The sequence below is a fragment of the Grammomys surdaster genome, unplaced genomic scaffold, assembly GCF_004785775.1.
Source record: "Grammomys surdaster isolate TR1022 unplaced genomic scaffold, NIH_TR_1.0 135, whole genome shotgun sequence".
In the NCBI taxonomy this organism is placed as follows: Eukaryota; Metazoa; Chordata; class Mammalia; order Rodentia; family Muridae; genus Grammomys; species Grammomys surdaster.
The window spans coordinates 651,517-676,025 of record NW_021604593.1 but is presented as its reverse complement, the minus strand read 5'-3'; the positions used below and the strand labels follow the sequence as shown (position 1 = coordinate 676,025).

At 35.9% G+C, this 24,509-nt stretch overlaps 1 protein-coding gene across 8 annotated transcripts in view; it reads left to right on the top strand.

The window, feature by feature from the left end:
• The window catches only part of LOC114617264 (ankyrin repeat and KH domain-containing protein 1), a 104,853-nt gene that overhangs the window by 25,593 nt on the left and 54,751 nt on the right, over window positions 1–24,509 (top strand). For all 8 annotated transcript variants that reach the window (XM_028762838.1, XM_028762835.1, XM_028762837.1 and 5 more), the window contains exons 6-11: window positions 3,691–3,924; window positions 4,646–4,740; window positions 7,075–7,312; window positions 7,561–7,752; window positions 12,913–13,022; window positions 23,338–23,425. In XM_028762838.1, coding sequence (XP_028618671.1) covers window positions 3,691–3,924; window positions 4,646–4,740; window positions 7,075–7,312; window positions 7,561–7,752; window positions 12,913–13,022; window positions 23,338–23,425 — 957 coding nt within the window. The remainder of the gene's footprint in view (window positions 1–3,690; window positions 3,925–4,645; window positions 4,741–7,074; window positions 7,313–7,560; window positions 7,753–12,912; window positions 13,023–23,337; window positions 23,426–24,509) is intronic.

The window sequence follows — 24,509 nt, the reverse complement described above, 5'->3', positions numbered from 1 at the left end:
ATTCTAAACCAGTAACCACTTGGACAACATTGCTAAGTTCAGCTGCCTGCTTGGGCTGGAGTCTGGCCCCCTTAAATCACATTTACACAGCAGCTTTCATTTGTTGTTGGTTTCTAGGAACAGAAAATTCCTTAAGCCTTTTTATAAGTTGGAGTCTTTATAAAGTCTTTATAAAGACTACACCTTAACTAGGTGTAGTCTTTATACCTCCCTTTATTTTTATGTGGATCATGTCTCACCTTGATCTCTTTACCTGTTTCACACAAGCCTTGACTCCAACATTAAATTTCCTTCTGTTCTTTTTTTCTTTAAACTATGTAAATTCTATTTATTTTTATCCTACTTACTTATTTTCATTGTAATTATAAGAGTGATTACTAATACAAAGTATTAGGCTGTCTTTAAAATCTCTGATAAAGAAGTTAGTCTGTTATTTGTCAATTTAGCCTCAGGCAAATTCTTAGCACAAGAACAGAAAGATGCCACTTTCTTTGCCAAAAAAAAAATCACAAAAAAGGTCTCTAGCTCAGCTGCTACTTGTTTCTCTGAAATCTCCTAAGCTAGACCTCCATAGTCCAATGTTCTCAGCACTACTTACTGTCTTCCAAGCTCCTATTAGAATGGTTCATTAAGCTCTACTTACAACATTCAACTATTTTTCTAGTCCAAAATCCCAAACTCTTTTACATTCATCTAAAAAAACCCCACATGGTCAGGTCTGTCACATCAGTAGCCCACTCTCTGGTACCAATATCTGTATTGGTTAGAGTTTCTATTCTTATGATAAAACATTATGACTAAGGCAAATATAAAAAGAAATTGTTTAATCAGAGGGTTAGAGCAAGACCATGGTAACAGGAATAACTGAGAACTCATATCTTGGTCCCTAAGCAGGAGGCAGACTAGAACTGGCTCAAAACTCAAGGCCCACCTCAGTGACAGACTTCCTTCTACAAAGACACACTTAATACTAACAGTTCCACCAGCTGCCGACCACATATTTAAATAGGAGCCTATGGGAGCCATTCCTGTTCAAACCAGGCTTAGTGGTACATGTCTATAATCTCAGAACTTTCAAGCCTGAAGCAAGAGAAGAATTCTTATGAATTCTAGGCCAGCTTGGACTATAGAGTGAAAAACTGTATAGGAAATAAATAAATAAATAAATAAATAAATAAATAAATTCGTTTGAAGGTGTTAAGCTGAGAGGAATATATACCTATCTTGCTGTGACATTTTGTGAATGTAGGTATGATATATTTGTCTTAGGGCAGGAGAGATTATATACCATTTAAGATCACATTCTGCTGTTGCAGAGGACCCAAGATTATTTCCCAACCCTGACTCAGGTGGCTCACAGTCACCTGTTACTGTAGCTTTAGGAGGATCTAACAGCTCTGTCTCTGCCATCACCTGCATGTATTCACTTTCATGTATGTGTAATTAAAAATAAAATGTTTAAGAAAAGACATATGTCTTGGGGAAAAATGTACTCAAAGCAATGAGTTGCCTTTTGAATGGATCTGTTAAAAACATTTAAAAAAAATCAATGAATAGAAATAAAGTGTTAAATGTTCTAAGTTATACAGTATTCATAGTAAAGGAGTAATTTTGAATAATATTATAGAATTTTATTTTCATTTTGTTTATTTAGGTTTGGGGGCTGAGACAGGGCCTCAACTGTAGCCTTGGTTGGCCTGTAACTCACAATTTAGACTAAGCTGGTCTCAAAACTCAAATCTATTTGCCTCTGCCTCTTGACTGCTGAAAATATAGAAAGAAACCTGATTATGTATCAGGCAGTAGGTGTGAGCCAATGGAATTGTAGTTTACGAATAGCTAATGAAAGTACCTTACACCTAAAACATTTTTGCTCAGTGGTTTTTAACTCATATTTAATTAGAAAAATAGAAAAATTAAAAAAGAAGTTGATTTATCCTCCCATAAGTAAATTCCTAATCAGATAATTTTTTAAAAATTCATTGATTCATTTACTTACTTGTGCATGCTCTTGTGAATACATTTCCATGTGTTCCAGAATTAGCCATTAGGTGCCCTCCTGTCACTGTCTGCCTCATCCCTTGAGGCAAGATCTCTTTCTGACCCAGGACTCTTGTTTTCTTGAGTAGGCCTGCCACCTGTATCCACCAAGGCATGTGCAGGATGTCTAGCTTGTTATGTGAGTGTAGTGATCTAAACTTCAATTTTATGGTTTTTGTGGCAAGTGCTTTTAACCAGTGAACTATTTAGTCATTTTTTTTTCAATAGACTCTACCTCCTACTATATGCCAGAATCATTTAGGGTGATTATTAAAAAGATAGGTTCCCAGGCTGATGAGATGGCTCAGCTGGTAAAAAGCACATATTCAAGCCTGATGACCCAAGTTGATCCCTGAAACCCACATAAATATGGAAGGAGAGGACCAGCTCCTAAAAATTGACTTCTGAGTTCTCTATGCACACCATGGTACATACATGCCTGCACACTCTCAAACACAGTACTCATAACTAAATAGATTTTTGTTTTTAAAGGCTTCTAGGATACTTCCTTTTATACTTCAAAGCTGTCCAGTCTTAGAGACAGAGCTGAAGACCATAGCACTGTACTTTGGCTACATTTAGGGAGGTGCTCAGCAATCTTTGTTACGTGGTTTCAGGTGTTTTTTGCTTGGTACCAGATACCGTACTTACCTACTCACTATCTGAGGCTCAACACAAATATAGATATTTTTGTTTTGGGAAAAAAATAAAACAAAACCCAAACTAGGTAGCTGTAGTAGTTTGTACCTGTAGTTCCAGCTTAGATAAGCAGGTGGAGAGTTTGAGGCAAGTCTAGGCTACAAAGCTGTGCCACCTCCAAAAGAAAACAAACAAAACCCCTTCACTTTATTGATGACTTATACCGTGAAATTCATGTTTTAAATGTGCAGTTCTAGAGTTGTACAATTTACTTTTGGGTTAATTCTGTCACTATTGAAAAATCTCTGTAGATGACCTGGGTTCCAGTCAAAACCACCTGTAATTACAGAGCCAGGGAATTTCTCCTGACTTCCTTGAACTGTAGCTACAGTGGTGTACATACGTACGTACGTACGTAGGTACATACGTACGTACATACATACATACATACATACATACATACAGGCAAAATACTTATAAATAAATAAATCTAAAGTAAATAAAGGATCTTTACCCATTTGAAGATGTTTAAGCAACCACTATTCTGTTTTCTGTGTTTAGATTTTCCTTTTCTACATCTTTTATATTGTCTAGACAGCTAAAATATATAGCATTTTGTATTGGGCTTTGAAGAAGTTCTGTCAGAAAATAAAGCTATCCTTTGAATTGATGACAATTTAAAAAAAAAGAACTTGAGCTGGGGATGATGTTTTACACTTGTAATTTCAGCTACTCATGAAGTTGAGGCAAGAAAATTTTGAGTTCCAGACTAGTTTGGGTAATGTGGAAAGACTGCTGGGTTGGGAGTAGAAGGAGAACGTGTTTGTGTACCATGTGTGAGAGACCCTAGGTTGAATCTCTAGCACATTCAAAAAAACAACAAACAAACCTATAACTTGAGATAGAAGTTGTAGTAGTTTATGCCAAGGAATTGGAGAGAGATAACTAGAATAGTAGTAGTATACCATCTATTGTCTCATAATTTTGAATTTTTTTTTTATTCTTTGTTAGGGAACACTGCACTGACGTATGCGTGTGCTGGAGGATTTATTGACATTGTAAAAGTGCTTCTTAATGAGGGTGCAAATATAGAAGACCATAATGAAAATGGACACACTCCCCTAATGGAAGCAGCCAGTGCAGGTCATGTGGAAGTTGCCAGAGTTCTTCTAGATCATGGTGCAGGCATCAACACTCATTCTAATGAGTTTAAAGAAAGTGCTCTGACACTTGCCTGCTACAAAGGTACTTTTTATGTCGAAATATTTATAATTGTTTTTATAACAGCCTCAGATATTTGAATATTGAGTATTTGGATAACTTTGTATTCTTTCTTCACCTGAGTATTTGAATGAACTTTATATTGTTTTCTTTCTTGTAGTATAAACTTAATAAGACATAAAGGCATTTTGCTGACTTCCGTCTGCTACAAGGAAGGCAGGAAATAGTCTTTTAAAAGTTAGGCATATTGCCACCTAGATAAAATTGAAGTCCTGTTTCTCAAGAATAATAAGTAAGAATTAATGTTGAGTAGGGAACTCATAATCTCTGCTGAATTCATGAAATGAATACACCAGCATTTCCTATTGTTGGAGACTAATTGTTCCCAGTTTCTTTTTCTTTTTTAAAAAATTATTTATTGTTGTTTTTATTATTTAAAAACATTGATAATATCTTTGTGTAGATGTTTCTGCCTAATCCTCTTATTTTCTTAGAATTATTTTATATAAATTAAATCAGAGAACAAGCATGATTATGTAAGTAGAAATACGTGCTTTAGAAAGTCAGTCTTTAAAACTTAATATGACCTTATTAAAAGTGCACCTACTTAATTGTTTACTGTTGGCTTCCTAGAACTGTCATTGATTGATTGATTAAATTCAAGATAAAACTTTATAAATTGTATATAGACATTTGAAAATAAAACCATTTAATTGATAGTCAATTCTCTAACTTTATTTTTAAGGCCATTTGGATATGGTTCGATTTCTGCTTGAAGCTGGTGCAGATCAAGAGCATAAAACTGATGAGATGCACACTGCCTTAATGGAAGCTTGCATGGTAATTTAATTATCTTCATTTGAAATCTTATGGGGGAAAATCTGAGGATTGTTATTGTTGTTACTGTTGTATGTGTGTCTCTGTTCTTGTGTGTGTGCAGGTACATATACATGCCTTTAGAAGCCCAGAGGACAGACAACCTTGGGTGTTCTTCTCTAGACTCCATTCTCCTTACTTGCTGGCCTGAAACCTCATAAGGACAATACGCAATCTGGCTTTGAGCTTTAGTGATCTGAATGTTTACCTCACTGTTGTATACCAAAACACCTAGTTTTTTTTCTCCTCCCTCTGGTTTCTGGTGACCAAACTTATGTTCTCATGCTTACAAGGCAACCACTTCAACTGAGCCCAGTCTCTAGTTAATGTTTTGCTTGTATTTTTAACCAAATTCTAAGTAAAAAACAGGTAATGCTTTAATATATGGAGTTTTAGAGGATAATAGCAACTTGTAATCTTGATACAGTGTTTTTAGTTTTAAAGTTAATGTTTCTTTTAATTTTTTACATTAAATTTGTTCATATTTTTGTGTATATTATATACAAAATCAAGAATTAAATCCTAAACATTGAATTTCAATATTCATCTATTATATGCGTCCATGGGTTTGAACTTAGAGTTTGAATATTGTGTACGTGTGTGTGTCCATTTGTATGTGTATGATATGCTTATAACAAGTATTAAAGCCGCCAGGCAGTGGTGGCACACGCCTTTAATCCCAGCACTTGAGAGGCAGAGGCAGGTGGATTTCTGAGTTCGAGGCCAGCCTGGTCTACAGAGTGAGTTCCAGGACAGCCAGGGCTACACAGAGAAACCTTGTCTTGAAAAACCAAAAAAAAAGTATTAAAGCCAATATAAAGTGTGAAGTCAAGAATTTAGACCTGAGAACTGAGAATCTGCAGAGATGGCTCAAAGGTTAAGAGTGTGTCTTAGTCACTGTTCTATTACTGTAAAGAGATACTATAACCAAGGCAACTATGAAAGAAAGCTTTTAATTTGGGGGCTTGCTTATAGTTTCAGAGGGTTAGTCCATTATCATCATGGCAGGAGTATGGCATGTAGTCCATATCATCAGGGCAGTAGCTAAGAGCTACATCCTGATCTATAGGCAATAGGCAGAGAAAGACTGGGCCTGGGATGGGTTTTTGAAATCTCAGAGCCCAACTCCAGTGTCACACCTTCTCCAATGAGGCTGCACCTCTTAATCCTTCTCAAACATTTCACCTACTAAGGACTAGACATTCAAATATATGTCTATGGAAGGCAGTCTTACCCAAGCAACCAGAATGCTTAGTGCTCATGCAAAGGACCTAAGTTCATATCCCAGCAACCATGTGATAGCTCACATCTACTCTTGAGATCCAGTGCCCTCTGGCATCCTGGCATGAGGTATCCATAAACTTATAGGCATACAAATATGCACATAAATAAAAATAAATCTTTAAAACCAAAAAAAATCTGAGGACTAGAGTGGAGCTCAGTGGTTAAAATATGGGTCTAACATTTGTTAGACCCTGATAAATAATTTACACATAAATAGAATCTTTATTTTACAAATGTAAAATATTGTTTGCTTTAGTCAACAAGTTGATGAAGCAAAGACAGAAAAGTACTAACCCATAGGGACTTCCCTCAGTGACATAATCCCAAGTGGTAATGACTTCACAATTCCTTATGTTTTTGGTTTTTTGTTTTGTTTTTGTTTCTTTGTCAAGTTTTTGTTTCTAAGGAAGAGCTAATGCAGTTTCTACATTTGAAAGCAGGATCCCTCTAAATTTGAGAGTATGGTTGTATTTGACCTGATAGTTGTTTGAACTGTAATTCTTTTTGAGGTTCTGTTGACTGGATTTGGTTGATTTTCTTGTCTTTTTTTAACTTCAAAGAATATAAAAATTCAAAGTTATTTGGAATTATGACTATTTATTACCGGGTTAGATTTGTTTTAGAAAATTTTGCAGTTTGTGAAAATTAAGGAAATTTAAACATTTAATTTACTTTTATTTTTATTGTTCATTCGTGTTTTGCCTACATGAATGTCTGTGTGAGGTTGTTGAGTCCCGTGGAACTGGAGTTACAGACAGTTGTGAGCTGCCATGTGGGCCCTGGGAATTGAATCTAGGTCCTCTGGAAGAGATGTCAATGATTTTAACCACTGAGCCATCTTTCCAGCCCCTTAAACATTTAAAAAACTCGTATTAATAGGTGTTAGATAGGGTCCAAGAGGCCTGATGATAATGTGTAATACCTAAGCGATATTGGCTTTCTTTAGTCTCTTGTTTGCATTCCACTTTAAAAAAATTCCAATTCTGTCTTTGTTTTACCTCTGATCATCTACAGGATGGACATGTAGAGGTGGCACGTTTGCTTTTAGACAGTGGTGCTCAAGTGAATATGCCGGCGGATTCCTTTGAGTCTCCATTGACTCTAGCTGCCTGTGGTGGACATGTTGAATTGGCAGCACTGCTTATTGAAAGAGGAGCAAATCTTGAAGAAGTTAATGATGAAGGATACACACCCTTGATGGAAGCTGCTCGAGAAGGACATGAAGAGATGGTGGCACTTCTGTTGGCACAAGGTAAAGCCATTGTACTTTATTAAAATTAACCTCTTGTGTGTTTTGCATATGAGTTTAAATAGATACTGTTTTTGCACTGATGAGAAAATAAATTTTCTATAGCTTAGGCAGGCCTTGAATTTCAGTCATATAAAAGTTTCAATACTCTAGAAGGAATAGCCTAAGCAGAGATGGTAGATGATTATCATCTATTTGCATACTGTATATAATTCTCTTGCAACTAGTTCTGTATTTTGTTGTGCTTTCAGGTGCAAATATAAATGCCCAGACAGAAGAAACTCAGGAAACTGCTCTTACCTTGGCTTGCTGTGGAGGCTTTTCTGAAGTTGCAGATTTTCTGATTAAGGCAGGGGCTGACATAGAGCTCGGCTGCTCTACACCTCTCATGGAGGCTTCTCAGGAGGGACACCTGGAGTTGGTTAAATACTTGCTGGCTGCTGGTACGTGTCTTTAAAAATGCCTGTATCACAGAAAGAAAAATACAAACAATACTTTACTAATGTCTCAAATCTAAAAACATTGAACTAAGAAACAGAGAGTGCAGTGGTGGCTACCAGAGTCTAGGGTTATTATAAAGGCATGAAAAATCTATAGCAAAAAAGGGGAATGTTGGCAGACTGCCAGGGTTTAGTGACTTACCTTCTGCACAGAATGATAACCCAGTTAGGGATATAGAGTGTTTTATTATTCTTTTAAAATTTTATTTCGAGAGAGAGAGAATATGAGGATGTAAATGCAGGCATGCATGTGTCACAGCACACACATTGAAGTGAGAGGACAACCTTGAAGACTTGATTCTATCTTTCCACTGTGGATTTCAGGAATCAAATTCAGGTCATCAGGCTTGTGCCATAAGTGTTTTCACTTGCTAAGCCATCTTATCATTTCCTAATTCAAAATTTCTACTATTAGCAGACTGTGGATATTTTTATATCCAAGAAATAATATATATGTGAGGTGATAGATAGTAATTCATGTGATCTGATTATTTCAGTGTATTCATAACATAACAGAGCCCTATAAGTGTATACAAGTATTATCTGTCTATTAAAAATAAAATTGGGGTTAAGGATGTAGCTCAGTGTTAAAGGGTTTCTTAAACTGCCTGTTCATTTCTTTTGGAAGGTTAGTTCCTCCTGCTTAGTCTTTGATGATAAGAGGAGATGGCTCTGGCATGATACTTTAAGCCTGTTAATTTCTTGACATTTTAAGTTGCCTCAAAAAAATAAATAAATAAAGGGATTTAGGAGAGATGACTCTGCTGGCATATCTTTGTTGTGCAAGCATGAAGGTCATACCTATGTAAAAGCTGGGTGGGCATGTTGGCCACCATGTAATCCCAGGAACAGGGAATCTGCAGAGCAAGCTGCCTAGCTGGACTATGGCAAGCTTCAGACTCAGAGAAAGACTCTACATCGATAAATGATATATAAGATAGAGAATTATCAAGGAAGACACTGATGCCACCCTTTAGCCTTTACAAACATTTGCAAATGTGTTCTACATATATGCTCACATACACATAGACACCTATACATGTACAGTAATGCACACAGCAGTCATACATAGACCCAAAAAGTGGGAAATAATTTTACAGGCAAAGTGTCTCTTTCAAATATTTGTGCATTATTCTTTATTAAGTAATATCAAAAAATAAGTCGGCTGGGCAGTGGAGGTGCATGCCTTTAATCCCAGCACTTGGGAGGCAGAGGCAGGCGGATTTCTGAGTTCTAGGACAGCCTGGTCTACAGAGTGAGTTCCAGGACAGCCAGGCTTACACAGAGAAACCCTGTCTCGAAAAACCAAAAAAAGAAAAAGAAAGGAAGTAAGTACATTTTTTAGAATATATGTTGTCTGTAGGATATGCCAGAAAAAATATTGATTAAAAACATAAACTTTTGTCTTTTAGAAGTAATATTGAATTTATCATTTTATCAAGGTCTGATACATTGCTTTTCCTTTTTTTTGTTGTTTGTTTTGTTTTCAAGACAGGGTTTTTCTGTGTGTAGCCCTGCTGTCTAGAACTTACTCTGTAGATCAAGTTAGCCTTGAACTCACAGAGATCTGTCTGCTGGGATTAAAGGCCTATGTTCTCTTTGCCACCAACACCCAGCCCTGATACATTGTTTTAAAGCTAAATTCTAAAATGGTGCCACATGCCTATAACCTCAGCACTGGAGAGGCAGAAGAAGGATCCAGCCTGTTCTATAAATTGAGTTCTAGGCCAGCCAGGGCTACATATTGAAACCTTGTCTTGTACAAACAAAAAGAACTTCATATAGGTGGAAGCAGGAGGATCAGGACTTCAAGTTGGTCACATAAGAGCATACCTAAGCTACATGAGACCATGTATTCACAAACCAAAACAAAACGAGAGAACTTACCAAATATTAGCTATTTTTACTCAGATTTTGTATTACTTCTATTAATTGCCTCTAGTCATTGTGTTATAAAAAATATTAGCTGAGTGTGGTAGTGCATGCTTTTAATCTGAGTACTCAGGAGGCCAATGTATGTGACTCTGATTTCAGAGCCATTGTGGTCTACACGCAAGTTGCAGACCCTGTGTAAAAAAATGAAACCCTGTGTGAGAAAGAAAGAAATATTATTAAACCCATTCTGTTTCTATTTTTTATTTTTTGACCCTGGGTCCTAATATGTATCCCTATTGGCTCTTAATGCAGCCTTCTGGGAAGGATACCTGGCTTCATTATTATTATTTTTTTAATCTTGAAACTTAACTGATGCAAAATTGCTATATAGTCTCATCAAGATAACCTAGCTAGTGTTCAGTAACTAACTCTGGAGCCCCTGGAGTCACTTCCTGCTGTCTCAGTTGACTCTCATATTTGCTCCTACTGCTGACTTGGAGGATATAGTTCCCAGGGTTACCCAATTAGAATGATAATTCCAACATTAACCAGTCTTTTTCTTTTTGGCTTTGGTATGAGCATGTTTTGTTTCTGTTTCTGTGGCAGCCTTCTGTAGCACAGGCTGGTCTTGACCTCAAACTCCTGTTGCTCTTCCTGCTGTCACATCCCAATTTGGAGTCACAGGTATGCCCTATCATGCTCAATTTGTTTCCCACCCAATTTTAACTCATGGTCAAACTCATTTCATGTATATACTTCCCACTTCCCCTATTTATTTTTTATAATTATTTTTATTTAAAATAAACATTTATGCTTTTAATTTGATTATTTATTTATTTAAAGTTTTATGCATCAGGTATGGTTGTGCACACCTTTGATCCCAGCATTTGGGAGGCAGAGGCAGTCAGATCTCTGAGTTCAAGACCAGCCTGGTCTACACAGCAAGTTCCAGACCTACACTGAGAAACTCTGTTTTAAAAACAAACAAACAAATAAAACAAAAATAACGTTTTATTTATTTAAGTATCTATGTATGCCTGAGTGTGCACCATGTATATGCAGTGTCAGTAGAGCCCAGAAGAGGGTGAAAGATCTCTGGAACTGGAGTTGGGTGATTGTGAGCTGCCATGTGGGTTCTGAGGACTGAAACCAGCTCCTCTGCAAGAGCAGCAGGTATTCTTACCTCTGATCTCTCTGCAGCTCCTAACTGTAATGTGTAAAGCTTTAAAAATCAGTTTTTAAAAAGATACATAATAATTTTAGTATATCTGTAAAAAATGAAATTAGGACTAGAGAGATGGCTCAGTGGTTAAGAGCATCCAGAGGTCCTGAGTTCAATTCCTAGCAACCAAATGGTAGCTCACAACTATCTGTAATGAGTTCTGATCCCCTCTTCTGGCATGCAGGTATACATGCACATAGAGTACTCATATACATAAAATAAATTTTAAAAATCTTCAAAGGAAGGAGAAAAAAAAATTAAAAATAGCAACAGTACTTTTTTCCTGCTTCTAAGAAGCAAGGTAGGCTGGTTGTGGTAACACACCTTTAATGCCGGTATTCAGAGAGGAAGATGTAAAAGGCTCTCTCTGACTTGAAGGCTAGCCTGGTCTATCTAGCCAGCTACCAGAAAGCTGAGATTACATAGGGAAACCTTGTCTCAAAATACCAATAAAATAAAACAAAATAGAATATAAATAGGGTCAGTGACTCATTGTATAGACTAAGCTGGCCTCCAGCTCACAGAAGTCTTCCTGTGTCTGCCTACATTGTGTTGGGATTGGAGGAATTTACTACCGTGCTTGGCATGCATGAAAAAATTTAATTTGCAGGATCTCTGTAGTTTTTCCTTGTGAATTTTGGTGTTGTTGTTGAAGAAATGGTGAGTTGATTCCTTAAGCTTCCCAGTAATTTCTGTAATCATACTTGACATTTTTTTCCTTATATTTTCATAAATTAATGGTTAACTCTAGAGGGAAACTTGGTTGTATTCAGGTAGAATTTTTAAAAATAGGAAGACATTATCAATAATACTTCTATAACTTCATCAGTGGTTATCTGGCTTTTCAGTTATCTGGTTTTCTCATTTTTTTTTTAATAGTATCATTAGTTAACCATTATCATAGTTTAGGTCACTTAGATTATAAGAGGTTGCAAAGTAGAAGTATCCTAGCAATCTGTTATTCTGTTCTTGTTCATTAGCTGGGATTTTCTGTAAAATGAAATCTACCCATATTCAAAATTTGGTAGAAATTCATGTAGGTATTGTAGGATAACATTTGGCTTGACTTTCCTCTCCTTTTATTTATCCATTTCTAGAAACTACGAGATGATCCCCTAATATCCTTCAAAAGTAGGCAGAGTAGTGGGGAAGGAGGAGTGTTTTAAATTACTATGCTGTGTACATATCTGTATGTATGTGCATGCATGGCCATAAGTACACCACAGTGTGGATGTGGAGGTCAGAGGACAACTTTGTGAAGTCAGTTTTCTTCTTCCTCCTCCTACCTTTCTGTAGATTCCACCAATCAAACACATGTTGTCAGACTTGGGTAGCACTGCAGAGCTGCCTTATCAGGCTTTAATTTAAGGTCCTTTGGGCTCCAGGACCCAAAGGTCAGGATTAAGAAATATATATTTTTTTCTTAAATGTTTAAAAGAAATGCCATAAATTCATGTTTGTACTTCCAATTTAGAAGCATGAGGTTTTTATTTAAATTAAATAATTAAGACAGGGTTTCTCTGTGTAGCCCTGGCTGTCCTGGAACTCACTTGGTAGACCAGGCTGGCCTCAAACTCAGAAATCCACCTGCCTCTGCCTCTCAAGTGCTGGGATTAAAGGTGTGCGCCACCACCGCCCGGCATAATGTGGTTTTCTTAATGAGAAAATTATTTACTTGATTTGTACCATATTATCCATAGAGCTGTTTCAGAATTCCCTGTTTAGATGTTTTGCTTTTGTGTCTAGTACTTAAGGTATATTTTGTGGGATATGCAGGCAAATTTCTCTGCTTTAAAATCATTTGGTTTATTGCTTTGTTGTAAGGTAAAACACACTTTTATGAAATGTATTTAAAGGAAATAAAACAAAAAGGGAAAATAGGAATACTTAACTGTATTTTGATGGCATTTTCACATTTCGAATTCTTCAGTTTGACCTTATTGCAAAATTGGACTAATGTGATTCTTCAACTTCAGGGTAAATGTGTGGTTGTATTTTTTTCCTAGGTGCTAATGTGCATGCTACCACAGCAACAGGAGACACAGCTCTAACCTATGCTTGTGAAAATGGACATACGGATGTTGCAGATATTCTACTTCAAGCAGGGGCCCATTTAGTAAGATTTTTTTTTTAATTTCAAATATTTATGCATGAATGTTAATATTTATTCACATCTATCATTTAGAAAACATTTGTAATGATCAGTAATTTACCATTTTCAATAAAATAGGGTTTGGTAGTATGGCATACACGTCTTGCTGCCAAGATATGACAAGTTGATTTTAATTCCCAGAATCCACATGGTAGAAAAAGATAACCACCTCTCAAGTTGTCCTTAAACCTCATGTGTACATGTGGTTGCACATACACACACATACACACTAAGATTTAATTGAATAAAATAAGCCTCTGGTCACCTGTAAGTGGTTAAATGTATTAAATGTGTTTGAAATATGTTTAATAGAAAATACCATTTCTTTTCCTAGGTAAAACTATTAGTTTCTCATCCTATCATTTAACCTATACTTTCTAAAGTGCTATTTATTACATATATTATGAAATTCAGTGATATGTTCACAGAATAAAATAACTTGTCAGTTCATTGGGTGTGGGGGGACTTTCTCTGCATTTAAAAGCAAAGTTACTTCTGAAGATGTAGTTGAGTGGTAGAGAGCCTGTCTGACATGGATCCAGCCCCAGTATGACAAAAGGAGACAAAAGTTGATACTGTTAACCATCTTTCTAACAACATCACCATGTTCTGTTTTTTTCTATCCTTTTGTATTTGACTTCTTTTTTGAGACAGGGTTTCTCTGTGTGGCCCTGGCTGTCCTGGAACTCACTCTGTAGACCAGGCTGGCCTCAAACTCAGAAATCTGCCTGCCTCTGCCTCCCAAGTGCTGGGATTAAAGGCATGTGCCACCACTGCCCGGCATATTTGACTTTTTGTAATATCAAATTATGTGGCAAGTTCATATGTATTATAATGCTTAGAGCTATGGAAAATTGTAAATAATACAATGAATAATTATAATACTTACATGTGTGAGACATAGTTGGAAATGTAGAGAATTTTAGTAGTTTCATTTATTTTGATAAACCAATACAGATACCTTTTAATCATTTCAATAACAGACATCCCCTATTCAACCTGAGAATATTATTAAAAGGTAACTGAGTAAAATTTAAATGTATAATATGGTTATAGTATTATCATTTCTACTAATAAATACTGTAAGGATAACTGTTACTCATTTTGTTTGTTGACACAGGGTTTTGCTATGTTTTTCTGGCTGGCCTGATTTTATGTAGACCCCAGGTTCTTTTCTTAGCTTACTACATACTCAGATTATAGGCTGGTGCCACCACACCATTAGCATTTCTTTCTTTTTTTTTTTCTAATATACTTTTAAAATTTCTTTAATTATTATATATGTGGTTGTATAAGTACCAAAGAACACATGTGAAGGTCAAAGGATACCTTTGGTGTGTCAGTTCCCTCATGTGATCTAGAGATTGAACTCAGGTTTGTGTGACAAGCACTTTTATCTATTGAACTATCTTGTCAACCCACTGTATGTGTTAATGGTGGTGGTGTGTGGATGGAGGCTAGAGGTTGTTGGTGTCTTCCTCCATCATTCTCCACCCTTTATCTTGAGGTAGAGTCTCTCAATTAAACCTAGAACTTAGCAATTTGGTTAGTCTTGCTAAGTGGCTTCTCCTGTCTGTCTCCCATGTGCTGACCTAATAGGCAGGCCACACCATACAGAACTGGCATATATGTGGGTACTATGGACCTGAACTCTGGTCCTTATAATTGTACAACAGACTTTTTCCCTGTTAAAGCGTCTATCAACCCTAGAATCTGTTTTTACTAAGCAGGATCTGCTGTATCAGTTAACATTTCTGCAAGATTTATGGCAATAGATCTCAGTATGCTGCCTTTCTGTTTATTTTTCTTTTCGTCCTTTATTTTTGTGTGGTGTGTGTGCATGTGCATATGCATGTGTGCTGTATGTAACACACATGCCTGCACAAAGGCCTGAGGAGAAGTCAGTTTCACTCTGATTCCTTGATAGAGTAATATCAAATTATGTGGCAAGTTCATATGTATTATAATGCTTAGAGCTATGGAAAATTATAAATAATACAGTGAATAATTATAATACTTACATGTGTGAGATTTCACTAAATCTGGAGCTAAACTGGCAGCTAGCAAGCACCAGCAATCTCCTGTCTCTGTTCCCATAGCACTAGGACCACACACACAGCTTTTAAAAAGGGGAGTGAGTGTGTGTGTGTGTGTGTGTGTGTGTGTGTGTGTGTGTGTTTCATTCTCTCCTTCTGGGGGAAGGTTTACTGCAGCATACCTATGGAAGTCAGAGGAAAATTGGCAGGAGGCATTCTCTTGTTCCATCCTATTTGTTCTAGGAATCGACCTTGGATAGTAAGCCTTGGTGGCAGACAAGCCCAAGCATTTCATACTCACTAGTCCATCTTCTATGCAGGAAGATTTTTAAAAATATATTCCAAATGTTCTGGTGTCACATTCCAGGCTTTTTTCTCAAATACTGCAGGAAACTTTATAGCAGAAAACTAAATTTTAATATATTATACTACACCAGTATTAAGGATTAATTTGCATGCTAAAAATGATACCACCAAACTATATACCTAGCCTTACTTATTTAAATTTCGAGACAGGGTCTCATTAAGTGGTCAGGTCAACCTTGTATTTATTCTATAACCCATACAAGCCTTGAACTTGAGCGTCTTCCGCCTCAGCCTCCCAAATAGCTAGAATTACAGGTCTGTGTCGCCAGGCACAATTACTCTTCTGTGTAGTATACTTTGCCAAAGCATATATGACTTGGGTTTTTTTTTTTCCTTAATTATTTATTTAATGTATATGAGTACACTGTTGTTGTCTTCAGACATACCAGAAGAGGGCATCAGATCCCATTACAGATGATTGTGAGCCACCATGTAGTTGCTAGGAATTGAACTCAGGACCTCTGGAAGAGCAGTCAGTGCTCTTAACCAATGAGCCATCTCTCCAGCCCCTAAGTTTTGTTTTTTTTTTTAAATAGTATGGTTTGAGTTTTAAAGTACTATGTTGCCTTTCTCCCTTGTTTGCTCTATCCAGGTCTTCTTTTCCCTTCCCTCTTTTCTTCAGTTTTGATGTACTATGATGTCAGTATTCTCCAGGCTTCCATTGTCCAACCATTTTATAGTTCAGGCATGATTTTTACTAATAGGTGGTTGTTTTAAGCCAAAATTTCCAAAGGTTTTAAAAGATAGTCACTTCATATGTAGCTAAGTATGTTGTGTCAGCTAACATACTTAGAGATGTTTTGATTTGCTAAGTGTCTTATATTTTCAAACTATTTGTGAAGATAATTCTCTTTGTCTTCATTGTAGAGTGTTGATTTCAGCACTAAAACAGTACTTGTTACGATAAAGGAACTATGCATTGCTGTAGAATTTCTTTCACATGAATTTTCCAACAACTAAAATGGAATAGGACAAAGAACAATACATAAATTTGATAAATATTACATTCTTGTTCCTTGTTCCTTGGCCTGTCTGACATTCATTTTAAGATCTATATTATACTCTACTCTACTCTACTCTACTCTACTCTACTCTACTATACTGTACTATACTGTACTATACTACTGATATGGAGTTTCTGTACTTAAGGATTTTATCCCATAGTGAACAACTTATGTAGATATTAGAACTAAATACATTAATTTCTTATTCAGATTCAGTATTTCATTTCATTTGTCTGCGTAGTCATTCTAAATTAGTCTGCTAAAAGGAAGAAATACCTATGGAGGGCATCTTATAAGTCTATGCATTAAACATTGGTAAATTAACTTAAATTTTAATCATTTCATCAAGTCACTAATTTGATATGAATAGTTAGAAAGGTTCATGCATGCAACCCTAGTGCTCTGAAGACTGAGACAGAAAGATTGTTGAGAGAGTTCCATGCTATCCAGGGTTCATACTGCATTACGTCTTACCTGGGCTATCCTGTGAGACTGTCTCATAAAACAGAATCAAAGCAAAACAAAAAGCCACATCTGCCTCATTATTCTTATTTGTAAAATAAAATGTAATACTATCTTCTAGACTGTTTTATTATGATCGTGTAAATTTTACTATGGTCATTAAGAATTGCAAAGGGAGACAATACAGTGTAATAAATGTGCCTTTTCTTATGCTAACAGTAAACTTGGGTCATGTTTTGTTTTGTCTTGTTTTGTGATATGATCTCATTAACCCAGGCTTTCCCTGAACTTGCTATGTAGTAGATAAGGATTACCTTGAAGCTCTGATGCTCCTGCCTTCACTCTCTGTGTGAGTGATCTAGTCCAGTTGGTAGAACTAGTATACCTGAGACACCTGAGGCTTCAAGTTTGCTTGAGCAGAGCATCATGGCAGAAGCATGAGGTGGAGGATGCGCTTTGATTCTTGGCAGATATTAAATGAATAGGAGCTTTATTTTTATATCCATATTATTGTATATCTATACCTAATATACTTTATTTGCATTAACATTACACATAGGAACGCAGGAGAGATGACTCAGTGGTTAAGAGGATGGCTGTTCTTTCAAAGGACCAGAGTTCAATTCCCAGCACCCATGTTAGCTCACACCTGCATGTAATTCCAGTCCCAAGGGATCTGACACCCTCTCACAGACATAACTGTAGGCAAAACACTAATGCACATAAAATAAAAATAATTTTTAAAAATGCTGTATCAAATCAGTGTTTGGAATATGGCTTTCTAGAACTTTTTTCTGATATTTTTATTTTATTAGCATACATTGTACACAACAGTGAATTTAATGATGACATTTTCACACTCACACATAATGTATTTTGATCATGTTTACTCTCCCTTTCTCTCTCCCACTTTTCACTGATTTCCTTCTTCCCAAGTAATCCTCCTTCTACTTCCATGGGCTTTGTTGTTGTTTTTTGTGACTCAGTGAGTTTAGTTAGGGTTGCTTACAGGAGCTTTGGTGAGGTTATTTATGGGAGTATGGGCAACTTACCAGTAACTACACCAGAAGAAAATGTCTCTCCCTCACCCAGCAACCATTAACTGCCTCTAGGTCCTCAGGGAGGGATGGGGCCTTGTGAGGCCCTACCCCCAAGCAACTGTTAACTGCCCCTCCCCCTTCCGTGAGGGAATGTTGACAACTCAATCATGTGTAGGTCTTAGGCAGGTAAGCACAGCTGCTCTGAGTTCATAAGTGTGATGATCTTGTCATGCCCCAGAAGACAGCATTCCATAAGACTCTACCCCTTCCTCCAATTCTTCCATTCTTTCTACTCCCTGTTCTGTGATAGTCCCTGAGCCTTGGGGTTGGGACGAAGGGTGGTAGGGATATTATTTAGGACTAAGCATTCAACAGCACTTTGCAGTAACACTAACTACAGCAGAATGAAGTATCTTTGACCAGAGCTGGCAGAACAGCACTAATCTATTGACATAAATGTAGTTTTTTGTTGTTTGTAAAATGTGTGTGCTGTGTGTATAGGTGCCCCTGGAGGCCAGAAGAGGCTGTCAAAAACTCTTGGAGCTAGAGTTACAGACTGATATGGGCGCTGAGAGAATTCTGGTCTGAAAGATCAGGTAGCCCTTTTAACCACTAAGCCCTCTCTCCAGTCTCTCAGCTTAAATATTTACAGGCTGTTTTGACCATCTACAACATGTCCATTTAGTAAAACAGCAGTAATTGCTTCTCTAGAGCTTGTGGCCAGCATGGAGTTTTGAGTAGGTTTTTGTTGTTGTTTTAAAAACAATTCCTGTGTTTCTAGACTGCTAGAAACATAGACCTATACAAACCATACCCAGGCATTTATTTGAAACAGCTCACGTTCTTTCAAAGTTATTTGATGAACAGAAATAGCTTAAATTTTTGTTTCATTTCTGTTTTTATAGGAGCATCATAATAGGTTCCATGACAGATACTTTGTACTTATTATTTATTTGAATTTGGCTTGCTGTTAGTTGAGATTAATATGAGAGGGAACAAGAGAGAAATTGAATACTTGAAAGTCACCTTCAAATAATATAATCTCAATACTTTTTTACTAAATTTATATCATAGGAATGTGTCCCAATCACTAAGGAACTTGGAGTTACTCTAAGTGAACCCTTTACAAATCTACATTTCTTAATTATTTGGTGGAGATTCCAATAACTCTAGTCAATGACTAAAAAGCACTAAACACATTTATGAGAGAAGAGAAAGCTACGTAACTGATTATCTTAAATAGTATTTTTCTTGCCGTCTTCAATATTCTTGGTTAGATATTTTAAAATGTTATTCCTGCTTTTGTAGCCTTAGTTTTTCTTTAGAGACCAAGGCATACGTATCTATAGTTTAGCATAATTTCTTTCAAGATTTCTATTAACATTTTATTGAAAGATCATTATCATGTCCTTAAAAATATAAACTACACTCAGGTAGATCTCTGTTAGAGACCTACCTGTTCTACATATAGAGTTCTAGGCTAACCATCGCTACTTAGTGATAATCCTGTCTCAAAAACAATACCACTCATAGGGGTGTGGTGACACACAGCTTTAATCCCAGCACTCTGGAGGCAGAGGTAGGGATTCAAGGCTACCCTGGGCTACTCTGTAAGTTCCAGAACAGCTAGGACTACATAGAAAGACTTTGTCTTAAAAATAAAGAAAAACCCTATGCTCATAAGATTATGGTCTTTATTAATTAGGATTGTTTTACTTATAAATGTAAATGCCAGTGAGGTCTTCTACAAGTTCTTCACAGCCAAATGTGATTCTCATTTTTTGGGATGAGATCTATAAGTTCTTGTTTCTTTCTCAGGATGATAAGCAGGAGGACATGAAAACTATTTTGAAGAGCACCATTCCAATCCAAAGATTAGATTACAGTGATCTTTGATGCTTATAAACTGCCACCATATAGAATAGATTGGGATATCTGAATTGAAGCTAAGACTTAAAGGACTTTGTTGACAAAGAAAATCCTCTTCAATTTGAAAATATGATGTCTTGGTGAAGAGATTTGCATTGTTAGTAGTTTATTTCCTTAATATTATTTATATATGGTATTCGTTTTTAAAAACTCCCAGAAAGTACAAACTTAAAAGTTATTTTTAGTGAATTTCAAATTTAACTAAGCAGTCTTCTACTCATATTAATGTCTTGATCAAATATCACAAACAAAGTACACATGAAGTAAGAGAAGTCTAGCTAGTAAGTGACTCAGCTCAAATATAAGAATATTTTTGTAGCTGAGTGTAGTGGAAATCTTCGTACTGGGAAGGCAGAGGTAGGCGGGTCTCTGTGAGTTGAGGCTAGCCTGGTCTACATAGTTACAAGACAGCCAAGGCTACATAGTGAGACTATGTCTCAACAAAACAAAACCAACTCTCTATATATGGAGAGATTAGATATATAGAGAGATAAATTAATATATATAAAGTAGTAGGAGAAATAGGAGACAAAATGCAGCACAGTTTTTTTTTTCTTCTCTTGTTAAGGTACTTTCATTTGTAACTGAAACTGGAATGTTGAAAATAAAATTCAGTGTTGTAATGTATGGCAAGAAGTGTCAGGTGGCAGTGGAAATGTTCTGACACGTTAAAAAGAAGGAAAAACAACAGTGACATGCTTTGTCCATCTTAGTGAAGGAGCTGTAATTCAAGTTATTTAAAGTAGTGGATACAATAAATATTGTCACAAATTGTGTCAATTTTTTTTTTAAACAGAATTGGGTGCTGACTACTAATAGCATCAAAAGTATATTCAAGCTAGGCATGGGAGCTTATGTCTGCAATCCCAGTATTTAGGGGTCTGAGACAGGAGGACTGCTATGAATTCAAGGCTAATTTAGGATCTACAGAGTGAACTCAAGGCCAAGTTGGAGTATAGTGTAAGATTTTCTCTCACAACAAAACCAAATAATAATAAAAATATTATGCTCACGATTGTTTTGATTACCTGTGTTTGTAATAAGACAGGGAGCTGCTGATGAATTTGTGCTGAAAGCTGTTCTGGTATGTTACATATAATAAATATTTATATAGCCTTGTTTAATAAACCATATATTTTAAGTTTAAATGAGGCCAACAAAAGGAAATAGGTGCATAGGTGATTTTTTTTTCTATTACTGTTGTTTTGCTTCAATTTTTTTTTTTTACATTTATTTCTTGTGTGTATGCATACATGCACATTGCTCCACTTGTGGAGATCAGAGGACAACCAGAAGCAGTTGTCTGCTTCCACTATGTGGTTCCAGGGGTTGAACTCAGCTCATCAGGCTAAGCCAGCACCTTTACCTACTGAATCATGTCACTGGCTTTTTGTTGTTTATTTTGTTGTTGTTGTTGTTGTTTGTTGTTGTTGTTGGGTTTTTTTGTTTTTTGGGGGTTTTTTTGTTTTGTTTTTTGAGATGGAGTCTCAGGTAGCCAAGACTTACCTTAGGTTCTATATTTAGTTGAAGGTAGCTTTGAACTGTTTATGATGTGCCTCTATTTCCTGAGTGCTAGGATGACAAGCATGGATACATAGCTTTGAAATTAAAATTAGACTTAAAAGATAGTAAGTAAAATGAAATATAGGAAGGTATGAAAACAATCTGGATAGAAAGCCTAGACAAAGTCCTCTAATCCATTTGATATCTTTATTGTGTATATATATTTTAATCTAGATGGCCAGAAATGCTAGTTGGCTACACATAAATTCAAAATCCATTTGAAAAAAGAGATTGTTTTAGCATTATCTACAGTTACTCATTCTCTCATAACTCAGAGTTAGTAAAAATTATTACCTAATCAATATGTGTAATAATTAAGAAGTCAAAATAAACAAAATTTTATTAGTAGTTGAGGAACAGTATATACAACCTGGACTTCATAGCCACTTCTTTATCAGATATAGTAGGGTGCACTTGTAGACTTAGTACTCCTGGAGCTGAGACAGAACAATTGTGATTTTTAAGGCCTATATATCGTGCCTCAAAATAAAATTTAAAAGAAAAAAGTCCTTTTAGATTGGAATTCCTGTAGTTTAAACTTTTCAATGGGCTGATAATCCACACTTAATTTTTTTGAGTTTTTATTTACTTGATGTGTATATGTGTTCTCTGTGTGTGTTTGGTACCTTGGGAAAACATTGGATTTCTGGACCTGGAGTCACAGAAGCTTGTGACCACCTTTGTAGGTGCTGGAAATTAAACTTGGGCCCTCTGGAAGAACTTCAAGAACTCTTAACTGCTGAGTCATCTCTTCAGCCCCAACTATTTCTTTGTCCCCCCATACTTAATTCATAATGTAGATTAAAGTTTTTTTGTTATGTTCTGTTGACAAAGCACCTTTTGAATTGAATGTATGGCAGCTAAGTGACTTTCTAAGTTAATTTAAAAGAATAGTGAAATAAAAACTGTCATCACCAGTTTTTCTACTTTTCCTAATAAAAATCACCTGGAACAGCAGAATTCACGGTTACATACTTACTATAAACATGGATCTGGAGGATAGGTTTGAAAACTCTTCATGGAAACAAAGTTATCAACCACAATTCCAGCGCTTAGGTGAATGTGGTGTAAGAGTTTGTACACTAACCATACTAAGACTACTAATCACACAAGAGAGTTCAGTTGGGTGCTATTTGATAATAAGACCTGATGAGAAGCTTTTTTTATCATGCATTCTTGTATCTGACAAACTTCCTAGAGAAGAACAATGGTTTTGCTGCTAAAACTATGTCTTTTGCCTTTAACTTTTCAAGTATTTAATTTCCATTCTAAAACATTCTGTTCATTGATATATTTTTGTTCTCCTTTACTCATTAAAATACTATGATTTTCTTTAGTGCTGTTTTCATCTTTTGGTAGAAATCCTTTAAATTGTGTATGTGTGTTCATGTGTGTACATGTGTATGCATGTGCATGCATGACACTACACATATGAAGGTCAGAGGACAACTGCAAAAGTCTGTTCTCAACTTTTACCCTTTGGAAAAATTTTTAATGGGTTTTAATAAAATATCAGGATTTTAAAAATCATCTTAGGGACTTAAGTTTTCCTCCACCCCCAAACAGGTCACATGAATAGTTAAGAAAAATACCTTCTTAATTGTAATTAGAAAATTTAATTTATTGGGAACCAAACTAAACGTTAGTTTTATTGTCTTTAAAGGTTATTGTTGGGTATGCAGGGTTGAAACTTGCCCATGATAGGTCATGCTATCTAGTGTAGCTGAAATGAATTTGTATATTAGAGGAATTGAAGTCGGTAGTGTAAGTGTCCACATGAGTAAGTACTAAATCCTCACTGTTAATCATATCATTATTACTAAGTTCTTAAAGTAAATGTTTAATTAGTTGATTGATTTATTTTCTGTTTCTTTAATAGGAACATGAATCTGAAGGTGGAAGAACACCTTTGATGAAAGCTGCAAGAGCTGGTCATTTGTGCACAGTTCAGTTTCTTATTAGCAAAGGTAAAGCAAGTTCAGAAAGTGGTTGTTTCCAAAAGCCTTCCATTTCTGAGAAGAACACTTAGTGGTTAAAAATAATCAGACTTTTTTTTAGGTGTATTTTATGTAGTAAACAATGAACGGTTTGTGTGATGATTGCTGGAAATTTTCTATTCGTGTTGAGTTTTTTCATCAAACAGTATATGATTGTTACTGAAAACTAGAGAGGGTAAAAGTAAATAACCACTGTTCTCCAGTAAATATTGAACACATTCAAGGCAGTTTTGCTGCAGACATAGGTGAGAGATCCTATACTTTTTGTCATACAGTTGAATTAACAGTATACAAAGATCTTTTTAAAAATATGTCTGGAGGCCTTGTGCCTAAGTATGATGCATGCAGAAGCAAGTAGATGGATCTCTGTGAGTTTTAGGCTGGCCTAGTCTGACTGGCCTGTAAGTTCCAGTCCAGCCAGAGCTACACTGTGAGATCCTATATTAAATAAGTAAATATTCCTTGAAACAGTATGGTTGCATAAACAAGACCTATACAGTGACACTGCCAATAGGCATCCCAACATGGATGGTGAATCTTAGAAGGCCCAGCCCCTTAAGATTAAGAGCTACAGGTAGTTAATGGCTGCTGGGGTGAGGGTGATTAATGAAGCAGATAGGTAACTTCTGGAGTTCTCTTATGCTTGTATAATTAAATAGAATACCTAAGTCATACCCACCAATAACCTTCCAAGAATATAATAAGAATTACAAAGAATAGGAACACATTGAATACTGCCTTTCTAGATTGTAGGAGTTGCTAAATAATTGCATTGTCTGAATTTATTGTTAAACAGCTTAAAAAATAGTCTCATGTTGTAATAGACGATCATTATATTGTCTTATCTTTCTTAAAAGATTGTTTTTATACAATTTGGGATTATGTTTAGTTGAAGATTAAATAAAATACAATAGTACATTGTTTTTGTTTTCATGATACCATTTGGAGTCAGAGTTAAGAGTTACCGTGGTTTGGAGTATCTGAAAAGGGAGCACTTGAAGGGACTTTTGGTTTGTGGATAATGTTCTATTTGTTGATCTGATTCTAGTGACAC